This window comes from Gracilinanus agilis, chromosome 1 (assembly GCF_016433145.1).
Source record: "Gracilinanus agilis isolate LMUSP501 chromosome 1, AgileGrace, whole genome shotgun sequence".
NCBI lineage: Eukaryota > Metazoa > Chordata > Mammalia > Didelphimorphia > Didelphidae > Gracilinanus > Gracilinanus agilis.
Genome location: NC_058130.1, coordinates 90,655,286 through 90,681,761, shown reverse-complemented (window position 1 = coordinate 90,681,761; position 26,476 = coordinate 90,655,286). Strand labels below are relative to the sequence as shown.

Sequence of the window (26,476 nt, the reverse complement as noted above, 5' to 3'; positions counted from 1 at the left end):
TGTATAATAGAAGCTTACACAAAGGCAAAGAATGAGAAGGTTTTCTTAATCAAAAAAAAAAAAAAGCACAAAAAATTCTAAGGTGATTTGGAAACAAATGAGAGATGATGAAGTTAGTGGAAAAGATCTGGTGAAAGGTTAAATAAAAGAAAAAATAAAAGTGTCCATTGGGTTCATCTTCCTACTTTACTTCCATTTTCTAGACCCTCCTTCCAATGATTCTACCACATTAATCTCCCCTATTTGCAAATCTGATGTAACCTTTCTGCACCAAAAATCTTCAGTAGCTCCCTATTACCTACATTAAGTTCAAACTTCATCAACTAAACCCAATTCATCTCCTGTGTTCTACGTTCTAGCCAAACCACACTGTGCTGTCTCTAGAACACAAACTGATCACTCCCACCTCCATGCCTTCTTTTATACTCAATGCCAGAAACTGCCTCCCCCTCTTCACTTGTAGAATTCCTACCATCTTTAAAAGACCAACTCAAATGCGACCACCTACACAAAGCTTCCACTGATTTCCTCATCTAGGATTCTGTGATTCTCCCTCAGACTTCACATGACACTTTGTTTTGTACCTAATGAAATTAACATGCAATATTGTGCATTATAATTACCTATGCTTATTTCTAAATCTTCCAAACTCTGGGTTTTATGACAGCAGGAACAGAGTATTATGTAGACTTTACAACTTCCTCAGCACCCAAGTCAGGACTCTATCCTTAGGCATTTCATGCCTTATGGAAGAATAGGAGAGTGCACAGAAGTGAGAATTTGTGCCTGGATTTAGAGAGAAAAATAAAGTTGATATTAGAAGCTACAACCTTATGAGCAAGAAAAATCAAATCAGAGTCAATAGAAGATAATAGTTAACACTATTTTGTAAAGAAAGTGTCTGGTCAATCTATTTGGTAGGTCTGAGAGATTTTTTAGCAAAGTTTATAGCACTTATCTTAATGGTAAATACAGAGTAGATGCTTCATATTTGAATACATTTTTACTTGGACAAGGCCTGGTACCTTCACCTAAGTCCTGCTCTAATACCTTATTGTAGTGAGATAACTCTAGGTGTTGGCAGGACGATGAGGGCCTGCTTCAGGGTGCACTCAGTGTCAGAGCTTGGCAGCAGCTTGGATGTGGGGGAGTGGAGGGTAGGGGGTGAGAGATAGTGAAGAATCTAGGATGACTCCTGGATTGTGAGCCTGGGGGACTGGGAGGATGGTGTGGCCTTCTACAGTAATAGGGGAGTTTGGAGGAGGGAAGGGTTTGGGAGAAAGACAGCAAGATGTATTTTGGACATGCTGAGTTTCAGATGTTTACTGGACATCCAGTTTAAAATGTCTGAAAGGCAGTTGAAGGTGTGAGACTGGAACCCAGAAGAGAGGCTGGGGTAGAATAGGCAGATTTGAGAATCATCAACATAGAGAAGGTAAGTTAAATTCATGGGACCTGATAAGATCACCACGTGAAGTAGTGTGGAGGGAGAAGAGGGTAGAATCCTGAAGGATACCTATGGTCAGAGGAAGTAATCTGGATGAAGATCCAGCTAGGTAGCAAGTCTTTAAATCAGGCAACTAGTAGCAAAATGTCTAGAATCCTCAGCTCAGAGTCAGGAATACCTGAGTTCCAATTCAGTCTTAGCCACTTACTAGTTGCGTGATTCTGGGCAAGTCACTTAAACCTGTTTGCCTCAGTTTACTCAACTGTAAAATAGGGATAACAGCAGCCCCTACCTCCTAGGGTTGTTGTGAGGATCAAACAAGATAGTAATTGTAAAGTGCATAGTACAGTGCCTGGCACAAAGTAAATGTTAGCTAGCATTATCCAGCAAAGGCAACTGAAAAGTAGTCATATAGGGAGGAGAACCAAGAAACTGCTATCCCAAAAACCTAGAGAGAAAAGAGTATCAAAGAGGGTGATCAACAGGGTCAAAGGCTGTATAGAAGGATTGAAGAGAATATAACTGAGAAAAGGTTATTAGATTTGGCAATTAGAAGGCTAACTGATAAGGTCAGGAGCCAGATTGTAAGGGTTTAAGAAGAGATTGAGAGGAAAATGGAGGCATCTATTGTGGATGGCTTTTTCAAAAGAAGGAAGAGATATAGGATGCCAGTTAGTGGAGATGGAAGAGTTGTCTGAGGATTTTTTGAGAAAGGGGGAAGAGAGATATGGGCATATTTGGAGGCAGTAAGGAAGCCAGCAGACAGAAGAGAATGCAGATTAGTAATAGAGTGGGGATGGCAGAGGGAGCAATCTGCTGGAGGAGACGGATAAGATGGAATGGGATCACTTGTGCTGGTAGAGAAACATGTGTACATGGACAAGAGTATCAGCATGGTGGAGTTAAAAGAATAAAGATACTGTGACTGGAATACCTGGCTTCTCTAATCTGGGTTCTGCTACCATGTCATTTTTCCTCTCCGAGTGTATGTCTTCTTCTATAAAATGAAGGTGTTAAATTAAATGATTCATCTAACTCACCTTGTGCCTGTCTTCAACTATCAGCTCCTAGAGGACAAGAGCTGTAGCTTTGTACAATATTTAGTACACAACTGCAAGCAATTAGGTGTTTCATTAACGATTTGTAAAAATGCCAATGAACACAATGACTGGCTCCTTGCAAGCTGGTTGTAGATACTCCCCAAAAAAGAAAGGAAAAAAGGGTGTGAAGCATTTGAAGGAAAAACAGAAAAGATGAGGAGGTTCAGGGAGCGACAAAGGCTACTGAGACAGCTTCAGAACTGAAGTGCTGAAATGACTATATACTTAAATAATCCAACTGAGCTGCAGACAGCAAGATCTGCAGTTTCATACACAATGCTCTTTCTGTACTTAGTATCTGGAAATATTCATGCTTATTATTGTTTGTCAAGTTTGGAGCAAAAAACCAGTGAGCTGTTAGATTTGGAAGATGTTCCAGTTCCACCACTTCCTGTCTTCTTCCACCAGTAGCTTAAAAAGATAGGAATAATTTGGAAGCAAAGAAGACTGGAAAGTGAGAGAAGTTTTAGGCCTGTTGAAATCCATAAGGCAGGAATCTATAATCCATTTGGAATGGCCAGCTAAAATGGATATACTGGCTCCCTCTCTTCACTTCAGGGGTGGAAGACAAGGGTATAGAAGGTAGTATGTTTTCATAGATACTATTGTGTTTGTTGGTTTAGCTGAACTTTTTGGTTTGGTTTGCTTTTGTTGTAATTTTCTTTTCAAGGAAAGATTCACTGGATTGAGGATATTGGTAGATATATTTCCTTATCTCCTCTAATCTGAGAGCTTAGAATCCAGTGTTCTTTTCACTGCACCAGCAAGCTACCCATGCAAATGACAGAATGAATCTATCTACCATATCGCTAAAACCTATCCAAAGAGGGGATCTTACCATTTTCTCTGCCACTGTGCATGTACCCTAACTCACCTATTACCCCTAGATTCTCTACTTCTTGTTCTTGGGACAATAATAAAACCAATACCACCACCAATACCAGACTCTTGAAAAGGGTCTGACAATCTACTGCTCTATGGCTTAAAATTCCCACTACTAATAATCTAAAACTCCTTTCTCTTGCCAGTGACTGCTGGGTCAATCCTTGGGGCCACTATAAGATAGTAAGGGTTAGGAACCAATAATCCAATCTATTCTTCAAAACCAGTGTACTCTGGGCCTAGCTGATATGCTTCCAGGCTTCAAACTTTTAACAGATGGGGAAAGACAATGATCATTGTTACCATATAGAATATATGCGTTATATCCATTAATTAGAATGTAAACTCACTGAGGGGAGGGAATGTTTCACTTTTGTCTTTGTATTCCCAGCACCTGGCACTTAGTAGGTGCTCAATGAATGCTTAATGATTTATTGAAATGAATGATGTAAAAACAAAAATAAGATAAAATAAAGGTGCATTGAAAACAAGCAGTCAGACTCAAACTTGCTTTTTACTTCTGGTTAGTCCTACATCCAGAGCAGTTTACCTTCTAGCTTCCTGTGGGTCCAGGTTACTCATTTCCTGATCTGCTTTTTGTTCCTAATGAGTTTCTAGGACAGGCCACTAGTCATTCTAGGTAAGATTCATAAAAGCCAAAGACTTCCTCTAATAACTCAGGCTGATTAACACTCTTGTCTAGAGAGTTAATGCTTTCCACAGATCCTCTCCCTCACCAAAGGGGCTAAGCAAACCTCTCAAAGACAAGCCGACTGAGGGTCTCACTGGTGTGGGATGGCAGGTTCAGGGTCCCCTGTAGGATCCTCAGCTTCTTCTTTAAGCTCTTAGGAAAGAGAAAAATGCCCAAGTATAAATGAGGAGACTAATGGATAAAGCTCTCAGTCTGAAGACTGACAAGGAGAAGAGAATGGGGGTAGGGAACAAGAGGCAAAGCCATACTCAGGCAGAATCCTGCAGTATGTAGAGGTCCCTCCCTTGCATAGCCAGGCTGATATAGTGACACCTCAGTGCACCCCAAGTCCAGAACCCAGACCTGGAGCCCAAGGTTCAGCTTCAGTGTGAGACATTTTTGGAATAATTATACAGAAGTTAATTCTCTTTCATGCACCTCAATTACCACAATGTCCAAATTCACAAAGAGCAACAGTAAAAAAAAAAAAAAAAATCAAACAATATTCTTTTATGTTCACAAGACAGGAAGGGATGGTTAGTCATACAAATAAAGGCCAAAGCCTGTTCAGGTAGGGCAAATAACAATTAAGGACTTTAGCCAATAAAAACCATAACTAATACTTCAGATGGCATATTCTACGACAATGTTCAGCAATGGATGATAGCAGGGTATATGAGGGAATAAAGATCATGATACACTTCTCATTTCTGAAACCAGTCCTGGACGAACACTCAGGAAGCCGGGAAAAAAAAAATGCAATAGTTTAGTTCTGGATTTCTGTGCTGAGAGAGACAAGCATCCAGTTGATTGGGAAGAACTGTGCTGAGTGTAAGGGTCCACATCAGGAAGTGGAAAACAGAGGTTACATTGTTACTTTTTGTAAATGGACACAAACTCTAGAACCCTTCAAGTCAGGCCTTCACCATCTCACCGTAATTTCCTTGTCTGCGTTCTGCAAATCCTTCTGGGTTGATTTTAGTTCTTCCTTGGTCTTATCAAGCTCAGAGAATGCCTTCTGCAACTATAGAAGAGAGGGATAAGACTGTAAAAGTTCCTAAGAATCACATCAACTCACACCCAATACCCCTTCCTTTAAGACAACCTTAAGGATTTTCCCTGTTAGGGAACTCCCTTCCAATCTGTCAGAGGCCCCTGGAACAGCCTCTGAGCAAGATTCCCCTATCTAAGAGAGCCTCCTTTGCCCAGACACTGCAGCAATTTTTCGTATCATCTGACCACACACAGGAACTACTCCCACACAACTCTGGGGAATGCCCCCAGCAACTCATTCAATCCCTTGAGGCAAGTAATAAAGTTATTTCCTTTAAACTCCAAAACCTAGAAGACAGCAGGAACAAGAACCTAGCAAATAACTCCTTCAGGGATTGTTAGGTCATTTCCTTAGGCCACATCAAGATAGGTGGAACTTGGGAACTGACATTAAAATCCCTGTAGCACAATCCAGGGTACTTGAGGAGATGTCCTCAAGCTAAACTGGGGAAGTTAAGGGTGAAAAGAAGTCACAGTAGACTAGAATTTATAAAAGTTGGGGAAACTGATCTCCGTTGCTACAAAGGCTTTACACTTACAGAGCTTTAATAGACTTAGAAGGAGATACTGATTGAAAACTCCTAGACTCCTTCCCTTGCATTTTGGGGAACTTAGGCCAAGTGTTGGCAAGGCAAATGTCAAAAGCCCTTTTATGAGCAGTTCTTTAAAGTAAATGAGATCTGCTGTTGTGTACCCAAACAGACTTGACTTCAAAAGTGATCACTGGATCTTCAGAAAACCAATTATGAGAACTTGATGACTTGCCTCTGAACGATGGTGAATCTCATGTTTAGAACAGTGCTCTTTGTTTTAGGGACATGAATGGTCATTCCCCAAACTCAAGGCTAGCAACCAGTCCTGAATTTTTGATGAGGGAGGGAGTGTGGTACAGTGGCCTGTGCTGAGAGCCACATTTGGAGTCCTAGCACCTAGGTTCAAATTCTGTCTTGGTTATGTCTGTGGGAATGGGAATAGGCATATAAACTTGTAGGGCCTCTTTTCTCATCTGCAAAATGAGGGGGCTGGATAAGATAACTTCTAAGACTCCTTCAAGCTCAAAATCAATGATCTAACAACAAGCATTTATTAAGGCAATGGGGATACAAATAAAAGAATGAAACCATTCTTGTTCTTTTTTTAACTATTTCTATTCTTAAGAACTTTACAGTCTGATGGGAGAAACAAGGAATACTTCTATAAGTACATACAAAACACTTAAAGAGAATGTTGTTCAATTGTTTCAGTCGCATCTGATTCTTTGTGACACATTTAGAGTTTTCTTGGCAGAGATGCTAGAGTGGTTTGCCATTTCCTTTTCCAGGTTCTTTTACAAATGAGAAAACTGAGGTAGACAAGGTTAAGTGATTTGCTCAGGGTGACATAGCTAGTAAGGTTCTGAGCCTGGATTTGAACTCAGGAAGATGAACTTCTTGCCCAGCATTCTACCACTGTACCACCTAGCTGCCCCTTCTAAAAAGAATACAAAGTTGTTAAATACCAAGTCATTTGAGAAAGAAGACATTAGAATTGGGATGGAAATTAAATTGGTAAAGACTTAATGGAGAAGACAGTACTTAAACTGTGTCTCAAAGAGAGAGATTCTATGAAGTGGTGGGTGAGGAGGGAATACATTTAAACATGGGGGACAGCCAATACACAGACTTAGGGATGAGAGATAACATTTTATTTTGATAGAAACAGAGCTAAGCCCAGTTTTGCTTGATCTCTAACTATGGGAGGAGTAAAGTTGTAGTCTATCACAAGGCCCTGATTTACCACCTGGCCTCAAAGGTGAGCAATGGAGTTTATATTTGATCCTAGAATAAATAGTGAGCCACTGGAACTTCTTGAATAAGGGGGTAACATGATCAAATCTGTACTTAAGGAAAATCATTTGGGAATCAGTGGGAGGGACAGACAATAGTAGAAGAGATTAGAAAGGCAGTGCAAAGGGCAGCTAGTGGGCTCAGTGGATAGAAAGCCAGGCCTAGAGATGGAAGGTACTGGATTCAAATCTTATGATAGACCTTTCCTATTTGTGTGACCCAAATTCCATTGCCTAGCCTTTGCTGCTCTTCTGCTGTGGAACCAATACTTAGTATTGATTCTAAGATAGAAGATATGGGTTAAAAAAATTTTTTTAAAGGTTAGTGAAAGATGCTAAGGGCCTGAACTAGGGTGATAGCTATGCAAATAGAGAAAAATGCCTAGAGGCAAAATCTGGCCATCAGCCTGGCAACAGAATGGATATACAGGTTAGAGAGAGTAGAAGATAACATAAGGGTTACAAACTTGAGTGACTGGAAGAAAGGTAATGACTTTGACAAAAACAGTAATTTTGAAAGAGAGAATCTGGAGGAAAAGATATTGAGTTCTGGTTTAAACAGGCTGACTCTGAAATGTTTCTGGGATACCCAGTCTGAAATGTTCAAGAGACAATTGTAATGTAGGACTAAAACTCAGGGGAGAGAGACTGGGACTAGATATAAAGATCTGTGAGTCACTTGTATAGAGGTGAGGGAGCTAGAGGAATAATAGAAAAGGAGAAAGGATAGAACCTTAGATAATACTCATTGCTAAAGGCTGTGATATGAATGGTGACCAGGAAAGAAGACCGAGAAGGAATAGTTAGCTTGATTTTCCATAAGTTTTAGAATAATTTCTATAGAGAATGATATAGAATCACTTAGGGAGGAATAAAAGTATTGTCTTGCAACAGACTATATGGCCCTTGTGATGGAAACTACTGATAATGAGACCAGGTGCTGGGCAGGAAATATGACCTTGTCCCTTTCTGAGCCTGTCCAACAGTCCCAAGCCCCAAGCTGAGCTTTTGGTCTCATAGAAGAGCACAAGCAGCCTAAAACACTTGCCTCCACTGAATGACCTAGACTGAAGACTATGCCTTTCACCACCTCCTCCTCCCCCTTTCGCAGCTGCGCATCTCACCCTTTTGTTTGCCCCCCTTCCCCCACCACTTTACCTTATTACTAGAAGAAAGCAAATCCTTCCTCAGCTTATCTGCCAGCTCACCTGAGGCCTTCCGGGCCTCTTTGAGATTTTCATATTCTCTGCAAAGGCACCACATAAAAGCATTAGGATGTTTGAACATGAAGTTCTCTTAACATCAGAAGGCATTCAATTATCCAACCTGTATATTAATATTTATTAGTACTGAGCCCAAAGTGTTGTGTTAGCAGGACAGAGAAGTATCACTAAAGGCAGAGAAAAGAACAGTGAGATGGCAGGGATTTAAAACCTGTCCCTCAGGCATTCTCCCTGCAAAGGGCATACCATTTATTACCGTTCTGCTATCTACTTCACGGATTTTGCAAGACATATGAGCTGACATACATGATTGGGGATGCTGGGAAGCTGAGCAGCATGGAACAGGCAGTGCTCAGCAGTTACCTAAGAGGAAGTATAGTGGAATATGTGAGCTCATGGTTCTACACTTCCTACTTGAATGCTAGATGTTAGATGACTAGAGTTAACAGGCCCAAGTCAGTTCACAGCTCACCTTCTACCCACTCAGGCACAGAAATCTACTCTAAGTAGATTAACAAGAGGGCAGTAGAGGGCTAAGGTTTGAAATTTTAGGCAGACACCTACCTCTGTAGTGAGAAAAGCAGACATGTTCTGAGGGTGTTGGCTTCCTTGTTACAGGAGAGAGCCTCTAACACTCTGAGCCTCACCTGCCAGCTTCTCTTTCAAAGTACAAGCAAAAGGGGACTGCTAGAGCCAAAAAGGTTCCTGTGTTTAGAGATCTGAATGCTGAGATTAATCTGTCTCTTTCAGGAAAGAAAAGCCTCTCTCCTCATGTAGGCAGGTGGCAATGCCTCTGGGAAGCCCCGAGTAAGTTTTGGAATACTTACTTCTTCAGTGATACACAGTATACAGCCAGTTGTTCTACAGCAGACTGGCCTGCTCCCATGTCTCGGATCATCTGTTCCACTTCTGGGCGCTGGCTCTGGAGCAGGATCTCGAGTCTGAAAAAAAAACCTCAATCTTATGGCTTGCAAAATCTAAAGGATCCAGGGCAGGAGCATCCTAGCAGCTCTGTTTCCCCTCACTGCTGTTGCTATAGCAATGTACCAGGGCTGCTGGGTGAGGAGAACGGGAAGTGTCTGCAGGCAGTATCGCCAGCGGCTACCTACAGAAGGGTTGAAGAAAGCTGCTCTACTCTAATTTCACAGGGATGCTGCTAGGGTCAATAGTGAAGGTTAATACTTTTGAAAGGGAAAGTTTGAAGGACAGTAATATCAGAGGAACACATCTAAGACCTTGCTAAGCAGATAAATAAAGAGCAGTAAAAATCAACAGAGGAATATGCAAAGACATCTTTGGTACTCACTCCTTTATTCTCACTAAACCTGCTCTTCACCTCATTGAAGGCTCTGTTCTCCAGTCTCTTCCCTAAACCCTGGCTTCATTTGCCTCCATATCCAGCCTTGACCCCAACATTGGCCAATTTAATAATTCACTAATAATTACCAAAGAATCCCTCATGCATCAGCCTTTCTGCATTCACATAAGTTGTTAATCCTCAGCTATGGGGAGTATTAGCCCACTATATAATTTCCTCATTTCTTCTCTGGTCAGGGAGATCTTCAATAGAGAGAAGGAATGAAATGGAGTCATTTCACCCACTATAAATCTGTGGCACATAATCTCAGCTGACTTCACTATTTGCTCAGTATTCCTTTTGCTCTTTTCCTATTGGCTTATTCCTAACTAGTAATTGTTCTATACCTTTTTCTCAAGCACCAACTGAACTCTCATCCTCCACATTTATAGAAGACCTAACCTTTTACTTCTGAGAAAACATAGACTATGACAGCAGCTTACTCACCTGTTCCCAACCTTAAAACTTTTCCATCATCAATTTTCTCTCCTTTTTCCTGTCTCAGAGAAAGCAGCATCTCAGTTCCTTACTGAAGTCAATCTCTCTACCTATTCCCTTGATCCCATCTCCTCTTAAATGTGCGTTCCTTCTTTCCTATGCATCTTCCATCTTTACTTTTCCCATCTGCCAATAAACATGCTCAAACTTTGTCAGTTCTAAAAAAAAGATAATATTCCGTTGATTCTTTTATATCCATCTATTGTCCTAGCTCTTTCTTCCTCTTCTTGGCTAATACTATTGAAAAAAGTAGTGTCTTTATTCCTTATCACTTGCCTTACTACTATCTGGCTTCCATTTCCAATACTTGATTGAAACTCTTCTCAAAAGGTCACCAATTGGGGCAGCTAGGTGGCTTAGTGGATAGAGGACCAGGTCTGGAGATGGGAGTTTCCTAGGTTTACTTCTTAGCTGTGGGACCCTGGACAAGTCACTTAATACCAATTGCCTAGCCATTACCGCTTTTCTGCCTTGATTCTATTGTACTGTATTGATTCTAAGACAGAAGGTAAAGGTTTGAGAGGGGGAAAAAAGGTCACCAATGACAACTTCCTAATCATAATCATTATACCTATAGTTGTTTTTTTTTAGTCCACGATCTCGATGAAACTTACTTAACATTATTGGCCACTTCCCTCTATGGATACTCTTTGAGTTTCACAGACCTCATATTGTTCTGGCTTTCTTCAAGCCACTCCTTGGCCTCTTTTACTGGACCATCTTCTAAATATCTAAAGGTTTTTTCTTGGTCTTCCTCTTCTGAAGCTACACTGTCTCCCATAGCAATTTCATTTATTCCCATAGTTTAGGATAGCACCTTTAATGCAGATGATTCCCAAATCTTTATCTTCAGCTTTAACCTCTCTCTCAAGCTCTGGACTCTCATCTCCAGCTGCCTAAGAGCCAATGATATCCCTCCAATACCTCAAACTTATTTGTCCAAAACTGATTTTATTATTTCTTCTAAATGTGTTCCTACCTTCCAGCTGTATCTCTCAGTGACATCATCATTCATCTAGCCTCTCATGTTGAAGATCTTAGTTTATCTCTGGCACTTTCCCTTCTTTCACCTTTTATATATAATTAGTAAGTTCTACTACTTTTTTGTGTCACAGACCAATTTGGCAATCTTGTGAAGCCTATGGATCTCTACTCAGAATATTTTAAAATTAATAAAATCATATACATAAGATTACAAAGAGAACCAATTATATTGAAATAATTGCCAAAAATATTTTAAAAACAAGTTCATGGAGACGTCTGAGTCTCGTGAACAAGGTAGCAGTCTACACAATTTCTCTGATCCCTATGACTTCTCAAAAACAGAAATTATGTGCCAAAGATAAAGGAACATTTGCTGTTTCCATAGTTTTGGACATCCAGAATCTAAGTGAAGGTTCAAAAGCAAAACCCAGCAAGTGACATTCAATTTCCCATGCTACCAAATTTACCAAATTCCCAATTTCCCATGCTACCAAAACTAAAGCTGCATTAGCAGACTCAAGGATACAACACAGGGTTACATCAAAACCCATCTCTGAACCCTGGTGGTTCCCACCCCTCCTTCCGAACTTGACTCCAGGCTGAAGAAGTTTGCATAAGGCTGGACATCCAACTTGGCCATCACCCTTTAGGAGCCAGAGAACTGAGGAACCAAGGGAATAATACTGCAAACTCCAGAACAGGAAACCCTGTGTTTGGGGATCAGTATAGAACTCTACCAAGCATGAAGGAGGAGACCAGTTGGAGCTAGTTCTGACCACCCAAAAGTCAGCTGGGGGCAGAGACTAGGCTGAACTGTGAACTGCCCAGTGTGGAAGAAGGCTGAGACACTTTGAGATTCAGACCTCAAGGAAACCACCACCAAAGAGGAGAGAATCAAGAAGAGCATGAGGAGTGGGGGAATGACTCTGAAAGTATCAAAGATTTCAGGAAGAAGAAATCTTCTGGACAAGAAGAAAACCCTGTACATAAACAGATAAGTCAACAGGAAAAACAATAACAGAAGGAAATATGGCTTCTAGATCTAGTAAACAAGTTAGGCATTTTTAAATAAATACTGCAAAATGAAGGAAAATGATCCAAATCTGAGAAGAACAGAACCATAACATGCTGTTCTTCCTTGGTTTAAAAGAGAAATGAGTATTACGAGAAAAGAATTTATTTCTTACAGAGTAGAAACAATAATCAGAATAGAAAAATTTGAATCTACAATGGCAAGCCTCACTAAATAAATAAAAGAGAAAAATAAGTTGGGAATATAAATACACAGAAGTAAAGGACAACTTAAAAGAAAAGAAGCACCCCCCCCCACACACACACACACAACATTAAATGAAAATACACTGAGGACAGTTAGGTGGTTCAGTGGATTGAGAGCTAGGCCTAGAGACTGGAGGTTCTAAATTCAAATCTGTCCTCAGACACTTCCTGTGTGACCCTGGGCAAATCACTTAACCCCCCAATTGCCTAGCCCTTATTGCTCTTCTGCTTTAAAACCAATATACAGTATTGATTCTAAGATGGAAGGTATGGCTTTAAAAAAAAAGAAAAGAAAATTCACTCACTATGCAAGCAAAACATACAGATCTCAAAGACAGGATGCATAGAGATTACTTGATGGCTTATAGAATTTGTTTCTATACAGGTCTCCCATAAGAATATTACAGTACCAAAAAAAAATCCTAACACCATAATGAAGGAAATAATAGAAGAGAAATGCCCATAATTTCTGAAATCCCAATCGAAAGAATTCAGTTTGCCTCTGGAAAAAAAACTCAAGGCTGCAAATTCTAAGACACAAAGTGGTTAACAACTAAAGTCAAAAACAAGTTTTATAAACCATCAGTAGAAAAACCTTCAAGTAACAGAGGAAAGGACATTTTAATAACATAAGACTATTCTGCACCCACTAGAAAAAGGAGGAGGGAATGGAATAATGTATTCCAAAGACCATTGGAACTCAGGATGAAGCCCGAGGTGACCCATTCTACAAATCTGAGCTTAAACATATAGGACAAAAGATGGATGTTCAATAATAAAGAATCTGAAACAGTTTTAGACAAAAAAAAAATAACCAGAATTGAATTTGGTTCTTAAATACCCAAAACAACAGAAATGCAGAGGCAAATAAATGCAGATCAGTAAGAGACCTTTTCCTAAAGGTACACTTGAAAACAGGAGTGAAGGAAGAAATCTAGTGGAGGCAATAGTGAAGTAGATAAGAGGCAACATTATGGACAGAACTTATTGATATTGCCTACAGGTAAATGCTTCTTTTTTGGGGACTAATACTAAAAGGAGGGAGAGGAGCAGGGGGATAGAAAGGAGTAAGTGATGCACCAGAGTCAAATCAAGGACTAATAATGAGGGGAAGGTGACCTCTGTGGTCTCAAAAAGAGAACTACAGAGGAATGAGTGAGGAGGGGAAAGGATTGAAAAGGGAGGAAAGGAAGGAGGCCTCACTTGCTTTGGAGATGGGAGAGGTTTCCATGGATAAATACTACTATGAGTGATGGAAGATGAGGACCGTATACTGTATAAGGCCTGGAATATTAGCCCTTAGGGCAATTGGCACCTGGAGAATGTAAGGGGTAAAAAGGGGTTTTAGAAGAGAGTGAACACAGATTTCCAGATAAATGTAGAAAAAAAGGTCAATGAGAGGGAAAAATCAGGGTTGTGTGTAGGGGCAACAAAAGCAGAGCCCTATCATGGGCCAGTAGGCTCTTTATGATATCTGCAATAATTGGCATTACTCTGAGAGTGAGGCATGACAGAAAGGGGGAATCCATGGGGTAAATACCACAAGGGAGTGGCAGAACCTAGAATGGATACTTTAGAAGCTTTGATTGCATAAATACTGAAAAAAGAGACTAGACAATTAAAGAGGCCATGAATCAGATAAAACGAGGATCTAAAGTAAGCAGAAAGATAAGGTAGATAGATAAAAACAGAAAGATAATGAAGAGAATAAAAGATATCCTTTTTGGAAATAGGGCAAAAAAAAACAAAAAAGAAAATGTAAAACTAATGAACAGGACTAGCTGACTGAGAGGAAAAAGGGGGAATCTACTTGACTAAGAAGAAAAAGGAGGGAGAAAAAATATGTAACTAGGTAAGAGAGGAACAAATAAACCAAAACCTAAAAGGAAAAGGTTAACAAACAAGAAGAGGGGATTTGGAGGGAAAGGAAGAGAGCCCATGGGAGCGGAACAACCATAAAGGTTAAAGTAAAATAACTGAAGGTACATAATACTATACTTATAGAAGAAGGGAAGGGAAGGGAATTTAGGGGGAACCTCACCCCCTCTGTTTTTAAGAGACAGATTGAGAAAAACATAAACTTAATTCATAATTTTAAAAGGGAATGGTTAGGGGCAGCTAAGTGACTCAGTGGATAGAGTGCCAGGCCTGGAGATAAGAGGTCCTGGATTTGAATCTGGCCTCAGACACTTCCTAGCTGTGTGACTGAACAAGTCACTTAAATCCCATTGCCTACCCTATACCACTTTTCTGCCTTGGAACCAATACACGGTATTGATTCTAAATAGAAGATAAGGGTTAAAAAAAATAGTGAACGGATTAAGCAATCTAAAAAACCAAAAAAGAATGACAGATGGGAAAAGAAAGCAAAACCCTTCAGTCTGTTGCTTACCAGAAACACATTTAAAAAACAAAGACATCTACAAGTTCATGGACCCCAGGTTAAGAACTATTTTGCTAATTTTATCTTTACAATATCCCTTCATATCCATCTACTCACTGTTCCTACAGCAACCATCCTAATTCAGGCTCACAATACTATTTATCTAGATATTAAGATTAATTAATGGGGTTTTCTTTGTTCTATTTGCTTCTTTCCTCCAATCCTTCTTTCGTATTGCTGCCAAACTAAATTTCCTTGTATCTGACATCTGACATGTCACTTTTCTGCCCCAAACCAATCAATAGTTTCCTGCTTGCCCAATAAAAATTTAAACTCTTTAGCCCAGAACTTTCAGCTAGTATATGAAATCTGAACTTTCCCTTTCACTTCTTATAGTATTCCCCTTTACTTATTTTTCTACTTTTGTTCTCCCTAAGGACCCTTTATTTTATCCCTTTGGTGCCCTTACTCTTTATTTTCATCAGACCTAATGCCTAGAATGCTTCTCTCTCCTTACTCATCCTTTAAAACCTAGCTTAATGTGATGTGAAAGTCTTTCCTCATAGCCATTTCCTCACAGAAGTAGTGACTTTCCTCTCAACCCCATATTCTTGGAAGTCCACCTGAAGGGCTCATCATACCTTATTTTGTATCAGTTATTTGTGTGACAGTTATATTCCTCTGTAAGGTTCAAGAATTGCACTGACTACATCTTATCTAAACTCTGTGTCTCATCACACACTAAAATAGTGATCAGCACACAATAAATGCTTTGTTGATATGAGCTATAGAATTCTTATACTAGAGCATCTAATTGGCCTTGAAAGTCAAAGGAGTCCCCTGCAATGAAGTCCTTAATACTCACACTAAGAAGGACTATTCTTCTCCTGTTCTCTCCTTCTCAAGAGCTATGAAAAACAGAACCAAAAATAAAAATGTGAACCAGGTCCCTTGTCATTCCTGAAAGCTATAATGGAAGAGAAAGCTCTGGTGGGAAACATTTCATGGCCTTCTTCCTCACAGATGGGGAAGTGAAGAAGAATTGTTAAAGAGAGGCTGTGTGCTGTAACAGCCTTTTTCAAATCAAGGGAATATGTGATATTGGCCTAGTCCTTGGGCTCCAAGCTCACCGTTCCATGGTCTTCATTTTGTTCCTCAGGCGGTAGGCCTCCTCTTTCATATGTTTGGTCTCATCTTGCTGTTGCTCCAAGTACTTTATTTGTTTCTAGGAGGAAAAACAGATTGGTGCTTAAATGGGTTCCTAAAAAAATCCACTAAAAAAAAAAAAGGTTCTCACTCATAGGATGGGTTTTATCTATAAGTCAGAGGCTTCATAAAACATACTATTCAACATGGGAATGCACTTAGCAGCAAGGAATTTCAAGTTCAACTATGATTCTACACTAGGCTTCCTCAATAAGATTGGTCAGTCACTTCTCTTATATCTGTTTTTCCTTCCTAAAAAGGTAATCATCTCCCTATCCCTAGGGCACATACATGTCCCAAATGAGATGAAAATTATGAGCCAAGTATGGACAACCTACAGATTTTAACCTAAAGATTGACAGAGATCTGTTTGCAACCAAGTTGTAAGGAATAAATCATTAAGCATTTATTAAGCTCCTACTATGTGCCAGGTTCTGTGCAAAGTGCTAGAAATATAAAGACAAAAAATTAAATAGTCCCCAAGGAGCTGAAACAACATGTACAAGGGTTATAAAAGATAAATATAAGGCAATTTTGGGAGGGAATTTCTCTACCACTGGGGAATCAGGAAAAGTTTCATAAAGAAGATGGTACTTCAAGTTTTGAAGGAAAGAAGTAAAGGAAAAAAGTATCAATAAAACACTAAAAAAATACACAAAAGAAATTCAAAAGGGAACCTAGACAAGAAGGGTAGTTTTGTAATTGTCACATTAAATTTAGCATTCACTTAAAAATCCAAACTGTACATAGTACAGTACCTATACTTCTTTTTGTTCTTTATATATTGAAATGTCATTTGTCATAATAAAATAGAAATTTTAAAAAAATAAGAGCATCTAAGAAGCTATGGATGTTATCAGTAACGATAGGAAGAAGCCCAGCAACTGGAGAATTACATTATATATAGATTTAATTTAGAGGGGCTTATTGAATTCTTCATAGAATTTCTCTACTTCCTCATCTTCTACAATATGTTGGCAAATAAGGAGCAATTAGCAATTATCCCACGAAATGATTATATTTCTTGTTACCTCTGGATACATGACAAAACCAAATTCACCAAATCTTTTATTTGCCCCTCCAAGGAAAACCTCTAGTCAACCTTTTCATTTAACTATAATACCCCTTGTCCACTTGTTTTATTTATTGCAAGAATGTCAACCCTGATATAATTTGGTTCCTCCAGTGTTATGTACACTAGGTCACTAGACGAGGCTCTCACATTTAGGGTGCCAACACAACAGCTAATTTGATGTTTGTAAATCATTTAAACCTCTGTGATTATTTGTTCCCTCCACCCATTTTTCTTCTACTACAAAAAAAAAAAAAAAAAAAAAAAAAAGAGCCTGGACAGTCCCATTTATGGATTGTTATGGCCAAAGAATTACTCCTCAAATGGACAGTGATAAATTCCCTGAACTTTATTCTCAGAAAGCAATGTCATTTGTTGCCAGAACTTTACTCAAAACCTTTTGAGCACCAGAGTTTACACTTTTCACTGGTTCAGTTCCGAGAATATAGGCTTATCTCCACATAATGATGAAGTAATAAATTAAAGCAGGATTTTTTGCAGAAAGACAATGATTATGAAAAAGGGAATGCTGTCATCTACCATTAATTTGTGGTCATCATTTTGAGGCAAACTTGGTTTGGTTCTTAGTCAGACTCAGGAGGTAACTCTGGGTTTATCCTTTCATTTATCAGTGTGCTGGTTCCCAATGTACTACACTGTTAAGAGTCAGCCCTCCACTTAAGGAATTTCTAGAAAGGTAAACAGCTAACTCCTCCTTTTTGAGATATTCACTTCTACCCACACCTCGTCCTCAGCCTCCAAACTAATTTTGATGCCTGATCCAGCTATTAAATTTCCCTTCCTTTGCTTCCTTCTTCACCCAGTTCCTTAAAACAGAACTGAAGAAATAACAAAAACCCTGCAGTCTAACCTCCTGGAGAACGACAGCTGCCTTTCAAACAGCATATCACATGGTTGCTGCTTCTTTTGCAGCTAGAATATCAATCTCCAGTTCAGATCAATCGCCTCATTCAGTTTTTTTTTGTTTTTTGGGATTTGGGGGGGGGAAGGGGGGAGGCCAAGGAGGGAAAGAGGCCAACAGGCCCATGCTGATACAATATTCATTTGGGTTTGGGGGCCGCTTGCTTTGATCTTCCCGGTCAGTTGAGCACATTCAACTTCAAAGTCCCTTGCTCATCCCTGGGATGCCGTTTGATCTGGCTCCAGAGAGCAGCTCGGCCGAAGGCTGAAGCACTAATGGGAGACTCCCTGAGGCCTATCTCATCAGCTGCCTTCTTGAAGCTGGCCTGGGCCTATCTCAGGCATAAAGGGTTCAGCTCACTCTGGCCCATTAGTTCCTGTCTTGCAAGTGCCTATGGTTACAAGGAGCTAGAAAGGCTTTTCTGAGCTTTTTTGTACTTTTCAAAGTCAATATGTAAACTTGGCTGCCACAGCTGCCTTCACAGCCCTATACAGGTCCAAAAGGGTTAGGGTTTGGTTGCACTCTCAGTCATTTTATAATTTGGCTTATCCATATAATGAGGTAGTTTGCTCAAAGCATTCTACATATTTTCTTACTGAAATCCTAGAAGAGGAATTCTTAACTTTTTCTGTTATGGACCCCTGGGCAATCTAGTGAAATCTATGGGATCCCTTCTCAGAGTTATATTTTCTAACACATAAAATATTTAAGATTGTAAAGGAAATTAATTATATTGAAAAAGTTATAAAATTTTTTTTAAGTTCATAGTTTAATGACACCTGCCCTTGAGGGACTAACAAGGGGCAGGACATATCTCCAATTTATACATGGGGAAAGCAAAGTAGAGAACTGCAAGAAATAGGGAGTTCCTAGTCTCATGTCCTTTACCACCAGAAGGTATTGTCAGTGACAGAGTATTACTCTCTGTAGAAGAATGAGAGCCATAAATGTGAAGCACACAGATCTCCAAAGGACTTACCTTAAAGGTGGAACACAGCATTTCAGACTCCCCCAGGGCCTTTTGCAGTGACTCTATGGTAACATTGCGCACATCTAGTACTTCTCGCAAAGAGTCAATGATGGATTGGCAATCTTTCTTCTCTTTCACTGGAGGGGGATACTCAAATCAGTATAATACAGTTCCCTAACCCTAGTGTCCTGCTTATACTCTTAGGAGGGGGAGGGAGAGAGTGAGTTGTATTGTAGGGGGTGGTTTGAGGTTCAAACCAAAAAGCCATGGAAAGCCTTTGCACCCCTGATTTTTCTAGGTGAGGCTCTTATTTGCTCTCGAGCAGTGATTCCCAAAGTGGGCACCCCCCCCCCCCCGTGGGTGCTACAGCGATCCAGGAGAGTGGTGATGGCCACAGGTGCATTTATCTTTCCTATTAATTGCTATTAAAATTAAAAACAAATTAATTTCCCAGGGGCTAAGTAATTTTTTTTCTGGAAAGGGGGCAGTAGGCCAAAAAAGTTTGGGAACCACTGTTCTAAAGGCTAGGAACACTAGCTTCCACTCCATAGGCTATTTCAAACGAGGAGAAGCCCAATCTCTCTAATAAGCTCCATTAGCCACATAAGAAACTAGGGTTCCAAATCCTTTCCAAACTAGTGAATGAATTAGCTCTATTCCCTCTTCCTCCTCTTGAGCATGTTCTGACCTTAGCACTCAAGTTGAATGACAAAACTCCTATTGCTCTCAGTGACTCACACTCTGCAGATAAACTGCCCCCAAAACACATCTTCCCAAATCCCTAGGGCTTTGCATCAGGTTCCAGGCATTTCCCTCTTTTCAAAGTCACATGTGACCAGCACAACCCAACCAAAACCAAAATCTTCTGCTTCATATTCTGATCTGTTCTATACAAATCAGCTAATAACCAGGAGGCAACAAATCAGTGGCTGAAAAGTACCCACTGTGACAGGCTCAGTCATGCCCCTTGTCTCTATCTTAAGAGCTGGGCAGATTGAATCTACTCAGCCACATGAGGGGAGGGCCAGCTTGGAATAAATTCCTAGGTGAAGGCTTATTTGGAACACCCCTTCAACTCCAAGTAGAGTTCCATAGGCTTCTCTGGAAATTTCTCAGCTGTTTGGAGAGAGTGGGCATATTTTTCTATAACTCACCTTTCAAGGACAGCTGGGCTCTAGTCTTATCCAGTTCATTCTACAAGGAAACAAATATAGTCAGAGGGATAAGGGCATCACAAATACTCTCTATGCAATTTCTAATTAAGAGTGCTGCCTGGCTTTAAGAGGGGTTTCCTATTTGATAAACAAAAAACCAAAGGCACTGGGGACTTAAGGGATATAGTCAAGTCTCCACTGGTGATATCAAGATGCATTCTAGCTCCAGTCCCTAAAACACAGTTTCTATACAAAAACTGATTTTAATACCTAAAAGATTTTATTAGTGCTGATGCTTTTGTTACTGAGCAGACTACATACCAAATTTTCATGTCTTAGTAGACCATTTTCAATATAAGCTGTACTACAAAAAATTTAATCACATCGTGGGAAACCTAGCAAGACATCTCTATAAACCTGGATAAGTTGGTTCTTAGATAATAGTTCACTACTAGGCCCATACTTGAAACCCCTCCAAGTTTTCGTAGGTTCTGCCAAAGCTTCTGTTCTTCTGGCAAAATCTTTGAGAAACCAGGGTCACCTCTATATTAGAAAGAGGTTATTAGAAGGGGGAGAGTAGTAGAAGATTCTGAAACTAAACTTCAGTATATGCACTAAAAAAGAGACAAACTAGCTGGCTTACATCCTGCTTTAAGTCCATCCTGAATCCTATAACCCTGGGATGGGTAAGGAGCCCTGCTTCCTGGGATCTACCTGAAACTCTTAGTAGCTTTATCACTTCTCCCAATACTTACTGGTCAGACAAATGGAGTCTGAGTAGAATGGATATTTAAGAAGTGAAGGATATTCCACAGAGTGAACTAGGGAAAAACACTAGCCAAATGAATTAAACAAAAACCCAAGGTCATTCTAATAATCCCTTGCTCCCTGGCACAAGCTTTGCTAAGCGCTTACTTAAAAACCACCCTTTTAGCCCCAACATTCCTCTTCTACTGTCAATTTATATTTTTTAAGCTGAAAGGTACTAGAAGATGTCATTGTTGCCATCATTACAGGGGCTATACCATTTAAAAACAGAGCTGTTGCCATGACAACGAGTGATGGTAATGGCCAAGCACACTAGTTTGAAGCAGAAGAGGGTACATGTGAACTCCAGCTAACTCAAGGCTCAAAGGAAATAAATGAATCACTAAACTACCAGCAGGAAGGTGGAACAATTCAATATGTAGTAAAATTAATCCTTAAGACTCAGAAATGACTTGTCAGTCCTAACAGTTTCATTTAGGGAACCCTTTGATTCTAGTCACCTTATGTCCAGAAAACTAACAGATAATCCAAGGGAAGTGCTTCAGATGTGGAAGATTACATGATACCCCAAAGCCAAATGTCAAGTCATTTGGAAACTTTAAAAGTTAAGGAGTTGAATTGTTTTTTACTGCATATTCTGTGCTCAATTTCCCTAGCTGCAAAATTAAGTCAGTTCAAACCAACTGAAAGAATATTCAAAAAAGGGTTTTGAACTGTCATTGTGAAATCTGGACACCTCAATTTTACTCTTTGAGAAATCCCCAACACCAGGCTGAATTATAGACCTTAAACTGTTTGGGGACCCTAGTTTGGGTGGGATTAGTAGACATAGTCAAAAGGTTGAGTGCCTTTATTTGTTTTAGAAGCTTCTCCCACTGCAGTAAAGTCCCAAGTCAGGAAGCCCAGCTCTTAGTTTGACCCTTTCCTTTGTAATTGTTATAGTTGACTGCTCCCTGATACCCCTGAGGCTGGCTGCAGACCTCTTTGCAGCCTGCTAGAAGTTTGCCTATGGTATGCTTGCTCTAGCTAGTTCTCCAGAGGCTATAAAAGATCCCCAAGTTCTGCCCCTCTTCAGAGCTATCATCTTGCTTGGTGATTTCTCCCAGGGATACTGTCCCCAGAGTCCCAGGGTGTAGAACCTGTAAAAGATTTTTGGCACTGGGCTCTGGACACAGCTAAATATTGGACCTATCCCTATCTTGACTAAAGACTTGTTTTTCCAGAATATTAAATAATTCTGAGGTTTTTTTCCCCAAGTTAACAGAGCTGCCTGGTTTAGAAATCTATAACTACAAAGGCTTACTAATACAGAAATGTGGCTTTGGGGGCTAAATACCACTGCAATATTAAATGTCCAGGGAATGGAGGACATTCCACATTAGTGTATTTCAAGCTGGGGATGGTGTAGGAATTTAATGGGAGCTAAAGATAATAAAAATGCTCTTTCCATTAGATCACCCTGGCTTTCATATAAAAACAATAAGAATGAGGTGAAGAATAACCTGAGGAGCAAATGGCAGGGCCAAGTTCAAATTCAACCTTGCCATTTAATCTTTAGTGGCCTCTTTTTTCTTATTTATAAAAGGACTTGCCTGAAGGGCCTTCACAGTTCTAAATCCCATGATACCTTGCTCCTGCATCTCTGCCTAGCTATCCTTATCATTACTTTATAACTCTTCTTTGCTTCAATCTTTAATGATAACAGCCCAGTTATTATTACTACTCTTTCTTTTTTAACAACATGGAAACCCTGAGTTTTCTTCATGAGCAGCCACAAAATGACCAGGGGGTTCTGTTGAATAAGAAAGTTGATGGACATTTCCCCTATGAAATGGTCCTGCATATTAAAAAAATTTTTTTTAATTCATTGTTTAGTTCAGTGATGGGCAAACTACAGCCCTCGGGCCAAATTCGCCCCCTGAAATGTTCTTTTCCACCAAAGGACATTATTCCTAATCTGATGAATACAATGAGTAGGATACAATACAATGAAACTTTGAAAGAGTTGCTTTAGAAAGAGATGGACAGATGAGCATTTCCTTTCCTTTGGCCCCCTCTTTAAAAAGTTTGCCCATCACTGGTTTAGTTAATAAACATCAAACACAAACATTCAATATGTAAAAAAGAATAGGAAAAGAAGATTGTAAATCAAACCATGAATCTTTATTTGCTCCTGTATACCTTTAAGGTCTCTGCATCCAAGCCTGCTTCTTCCTCCTGAGCAAGGTCAAAGAATAGCTTATTGATAATGGATTTTTTGCCAACCTAGATAGGAAAAAAGAATAGGGATAAAGGATTCATTATCAGTGAACAGATCAAAAAGCAGACATTAAGAGAAGGGATGAAACATTAAGATCTTACTGCTGCCTGCCGATATGAAGCAAATCTCTTTCTCATTCCATACTCAGAACATTTAGATTGATTATGCCAGAAATGATACTTTATTCCTTCTCTAAAGGAAGGAATTAGGGTCAGGATTCTCTCAGAACAGCTGGCACACTCTAGTTAAGACTAATAGTTTTCAAGTGCCTCACTTGCCCTCAGCAAACCCAGGCGGCAACAGTTTTGTGTTCTCTAAAGTTATGACGCTGTTGAATTTAATAATGACAACTCAATAAAAATCCTATTATTCCAAGGTTAACTCAAAGAAAACAAAGCAGCCAAAGGCTGGACCTTAAGGAAATCAGGAAAAGGATGGAGAACAGTTTTCGAAGCATCCTGACATAATGGAAAAATAAACTGGCCACTAATTGATCTTAATGACGGTATCTCATAGAACCACAAAATTTTGAGAGCTAGAATGGGCTTCAGCAACCATTTATATTAAAGGAATTTCCACTATAATAAACCCAAGTGGTCATCCAGCATCTGTTTGAAGACCCCCATGGTGCCATCTTGTTGAGATGGCACTATCCAAACTTTACATAAGATGAAGATGTCCAAAAGAAGTTGTGGCAAGTGGCTATGGACAAATTTGATATCTCCCCAAGAACTTTTCTCATTTAATCACTTCCAACAAGGAAAAGCAATCTTTCATCAAGGTACTCCAACCACCTATAAAACCTCTAGAAAACACCAGTTTACCTGAATCCGACACTGTGGACATGTACGACTTGGTGCAGTGTCAAACCACTTAAAGAGGCTGAAAAAGAGAAAAATAGCAAAATGGTCATTTTAGATATTGCTTAGCAAAAAATTCAGGTCTGGACTAACTTCTTTGGGAAGTCCATAAATACAGGCTGAGCATTTACTAAGTATATACACCCACAAAGAAAGAATTCAAGGTACGATAGATAAATTTTGGACCTCGGGGATCATCTAGTCAAATTCTCTCCCTTTAGAGGTGAGGGGAAAAAAAAAGACCCAGAATAGGTAAGTGATGTGCTCAAGAACAGTAAGATAATATAATAGTACAGTTAGAATGTACTCAAGTCCATATTTGGTGTTTTCCCCACTATACCATGATTTTCTGCCCATATAATACTTACAATTTAATAGGAATGATAAAATAGGATCACAAAAAACTCCTCAGGGGCAACTAGGTGGCTCAGTAGATTGAAAGTCAGGCCTTGAGAGAGGAGATCCTAAGTTCAAATGTCACCTCAGACACTTCCTAGCTGGGCTAGCTCTTTCTACTTTTCTGTCTTGGAACCAATACTTAGTATCGATTTTAAGAAAGACCGTAGGGATTATTAACAAAACAAAACAAATAACTCCTCAATTTGTATAGTGCTTTAAGTTTGCAAAGTACTTTTCTAACAAGTCTATGAGGTAGCTAAAAAAATATTATCCCCATTTTACAAAGGGGGAAACTAAGGCTCTAAAAGGTTAAATAAACTTGTCCACAATCACACAGCTAGTGGGTGTGTGAGGCAGGATTGAAAATTTTGTCCAAGTCTAGTGCTCCAATTACTTTACCATGCTGCTTATGATGTAATTATAAAAAGCTATTATATTAATTAGAATATAATAAACACATAGGAGAAAAGCATAGTGCTATCAAAGAACTGAATAAGGATAGATTGTTTCTGGTTTGGGGAAGGATAATAATAATCAAGGAAGACTTCATGAAGAGATGGTACTTGGTTAGGCCTTGAAATATGGGAAGGATTTCAACAAGTGGAGATTCACTTAACCACCAAAAAAAAACATCCTGTCATCCTTTTCTACTTTGCCCCTTCCTCAGAGAAAGAAGACCCCTTCTTACCAATGCCAAGTCCTCTACTTATGCCCTTAGTCCTATTCTCTCTTTTCTACTTTGGCAGTATGCTTCCTTGACAACTTAATTTCTTCTTATTTTCAACCTTTCTCTATCCAATAGTTTTTCCCTGTGTAATAAGTATAGGCTATAAAATCTGCCTTTTATACTTTTAAAGCCTATACCTATTACACCTGTTACCTTCAAATATGTCCAGATGTACCCCATCCTTAAAAAATCTTCACTTGGCTTTACCATCACTTCAAACTGTAATCCTGTAGCTCAACTTCCATTGTTTCCACTTTCTTACCTCCCACTCACTTGCTGAAGCAGTTAGGTGGCACAAGTGGGTAGAATGCAGGAGTTAGAAATCAGGAAGAGCTAAGTCTAAATCCTGCCTCAGACCTTAAGAGCTCTGTGATCCTGCGCAAGTCATTTCATCTCTGGCTCAGTTTCCTTATCATTAAAATAGAGATAATAATAGCAGGTTCCTTCCAGGGCTGCTGTAAGTATAAAGAAAGATATACTTTGCAGGGAGAGATTGGGCCTAGATCAACATCTCTCACCCTATACCAAGATAAACTCAGAATGGGTAAATGACTTGAATATAAAGAAGGAAATTATAAGTAAATTAAGTGAGCACAGAATAGTATACTTGTCAGATCTATGGGAAAGGAAAGATTTTAAAACCAACCAAGAGTTAGAAAAAAATCACAAAATATAAAATAAATAATTTTGACTACATTAAACTAAAAAGTTTTTGTACAGACAAAACCAATGCTACCAAAATTAGAAGGGAAGCAACAAGATGGGGAAAAAATCTTTATAACAAAAAACTCAGACAAAGGTCTAATTACTAAAATATACAAGGAGCTAAATCAATTGTACAAAAAAATCAAGCCATTCCCCAATTGATAAATGGGCAAGGAACATGAATAGGCAATTTTCAGATTAAGAAATCAAAACTATCAATAAGCACATGAGAAAGTATTCTAAATCTCTAATAATTAGAGAAATTCAAATCAAAACAACTCTGAGGTATCACCTTGCACCTAGCAGATTGGCTAAAATGACAGCAGGGGAGAGTAATAAACATTGGAGGAGATGTGGCAAAATTGGGACATTAATGCATTGCTGGTGGAGTTGTGAACTGATCCAACCATTCTGGATGGCAAATTTGGAACTATGCCCAAAGGGCTTTAAAAGACTATCTGCCTTTTGATCCAGCCATAGCACTGCTTGGATTATAACCTAAAAGAGAAAATAAGGAAAAAGACTTGTACAAAAATATTTATAGCTGCGCTCTTTGTGGTGGCAAAAAATTGGAAAATGAGGGAATGTCCTTCGATTGGGGAATGGCTGAACAAATTGTGGTATATGTTGGTGATGGAATATTGTGCTGAAAGGAATAAAGAACTGAAGAACTGAAGGAATTCCATGTGAACTGGAATAACCTCTGGGAATT

General features: G+C 39.4%; 1 protein-coding gene across 1 annotated transcript in view; it reads right to left on the bottom strand.

Annotated features, from left to right (window-relative positions):
• LOC123230777 (TRAF interacting protein) overlaps positions 1-26,476 on the bottom strand; it is a 52,477-nt gene that overhangs the window by 18,841 nt on the left and 7,160 nt on the right. The window contains exons 2-10 of the mRNA XM_044656947.1: positions 23,898-23,955; positions 22,995-23,078; positions 20,046-20,085; positions 18,901-19,028; positions 15,852-15,946; positions 9,049-9,162; positions 8,157-8,244; positions 5,055-5,144; positions 4,185-4,273 (exon numbers count right to left, since the gene is read on the bottom strand). Coding sequence (XP_044512882.1) covers positions 4,185-4,273; positions 5,055-5,144; positions 8,157-8,244; positions 9,049-9,162; positions 15,852-15,946; positions 18,901-19,028; positions 20,046-20,085; positions 22,995-23,078; positions 23,898-23,955 — 786 coding nt within the window. The remainder of the gene's footprint in view (positions 1-4,184; positions 4,274-5,054; positions 5,145-8,156; positions 8,245-9,048; positions 9,163-15,851; positions 15,947-18,900; positions 19,029-20,045; positions 20,086-22,994; positions 23,079-23,897; positions 23,956-26,476) is intronic.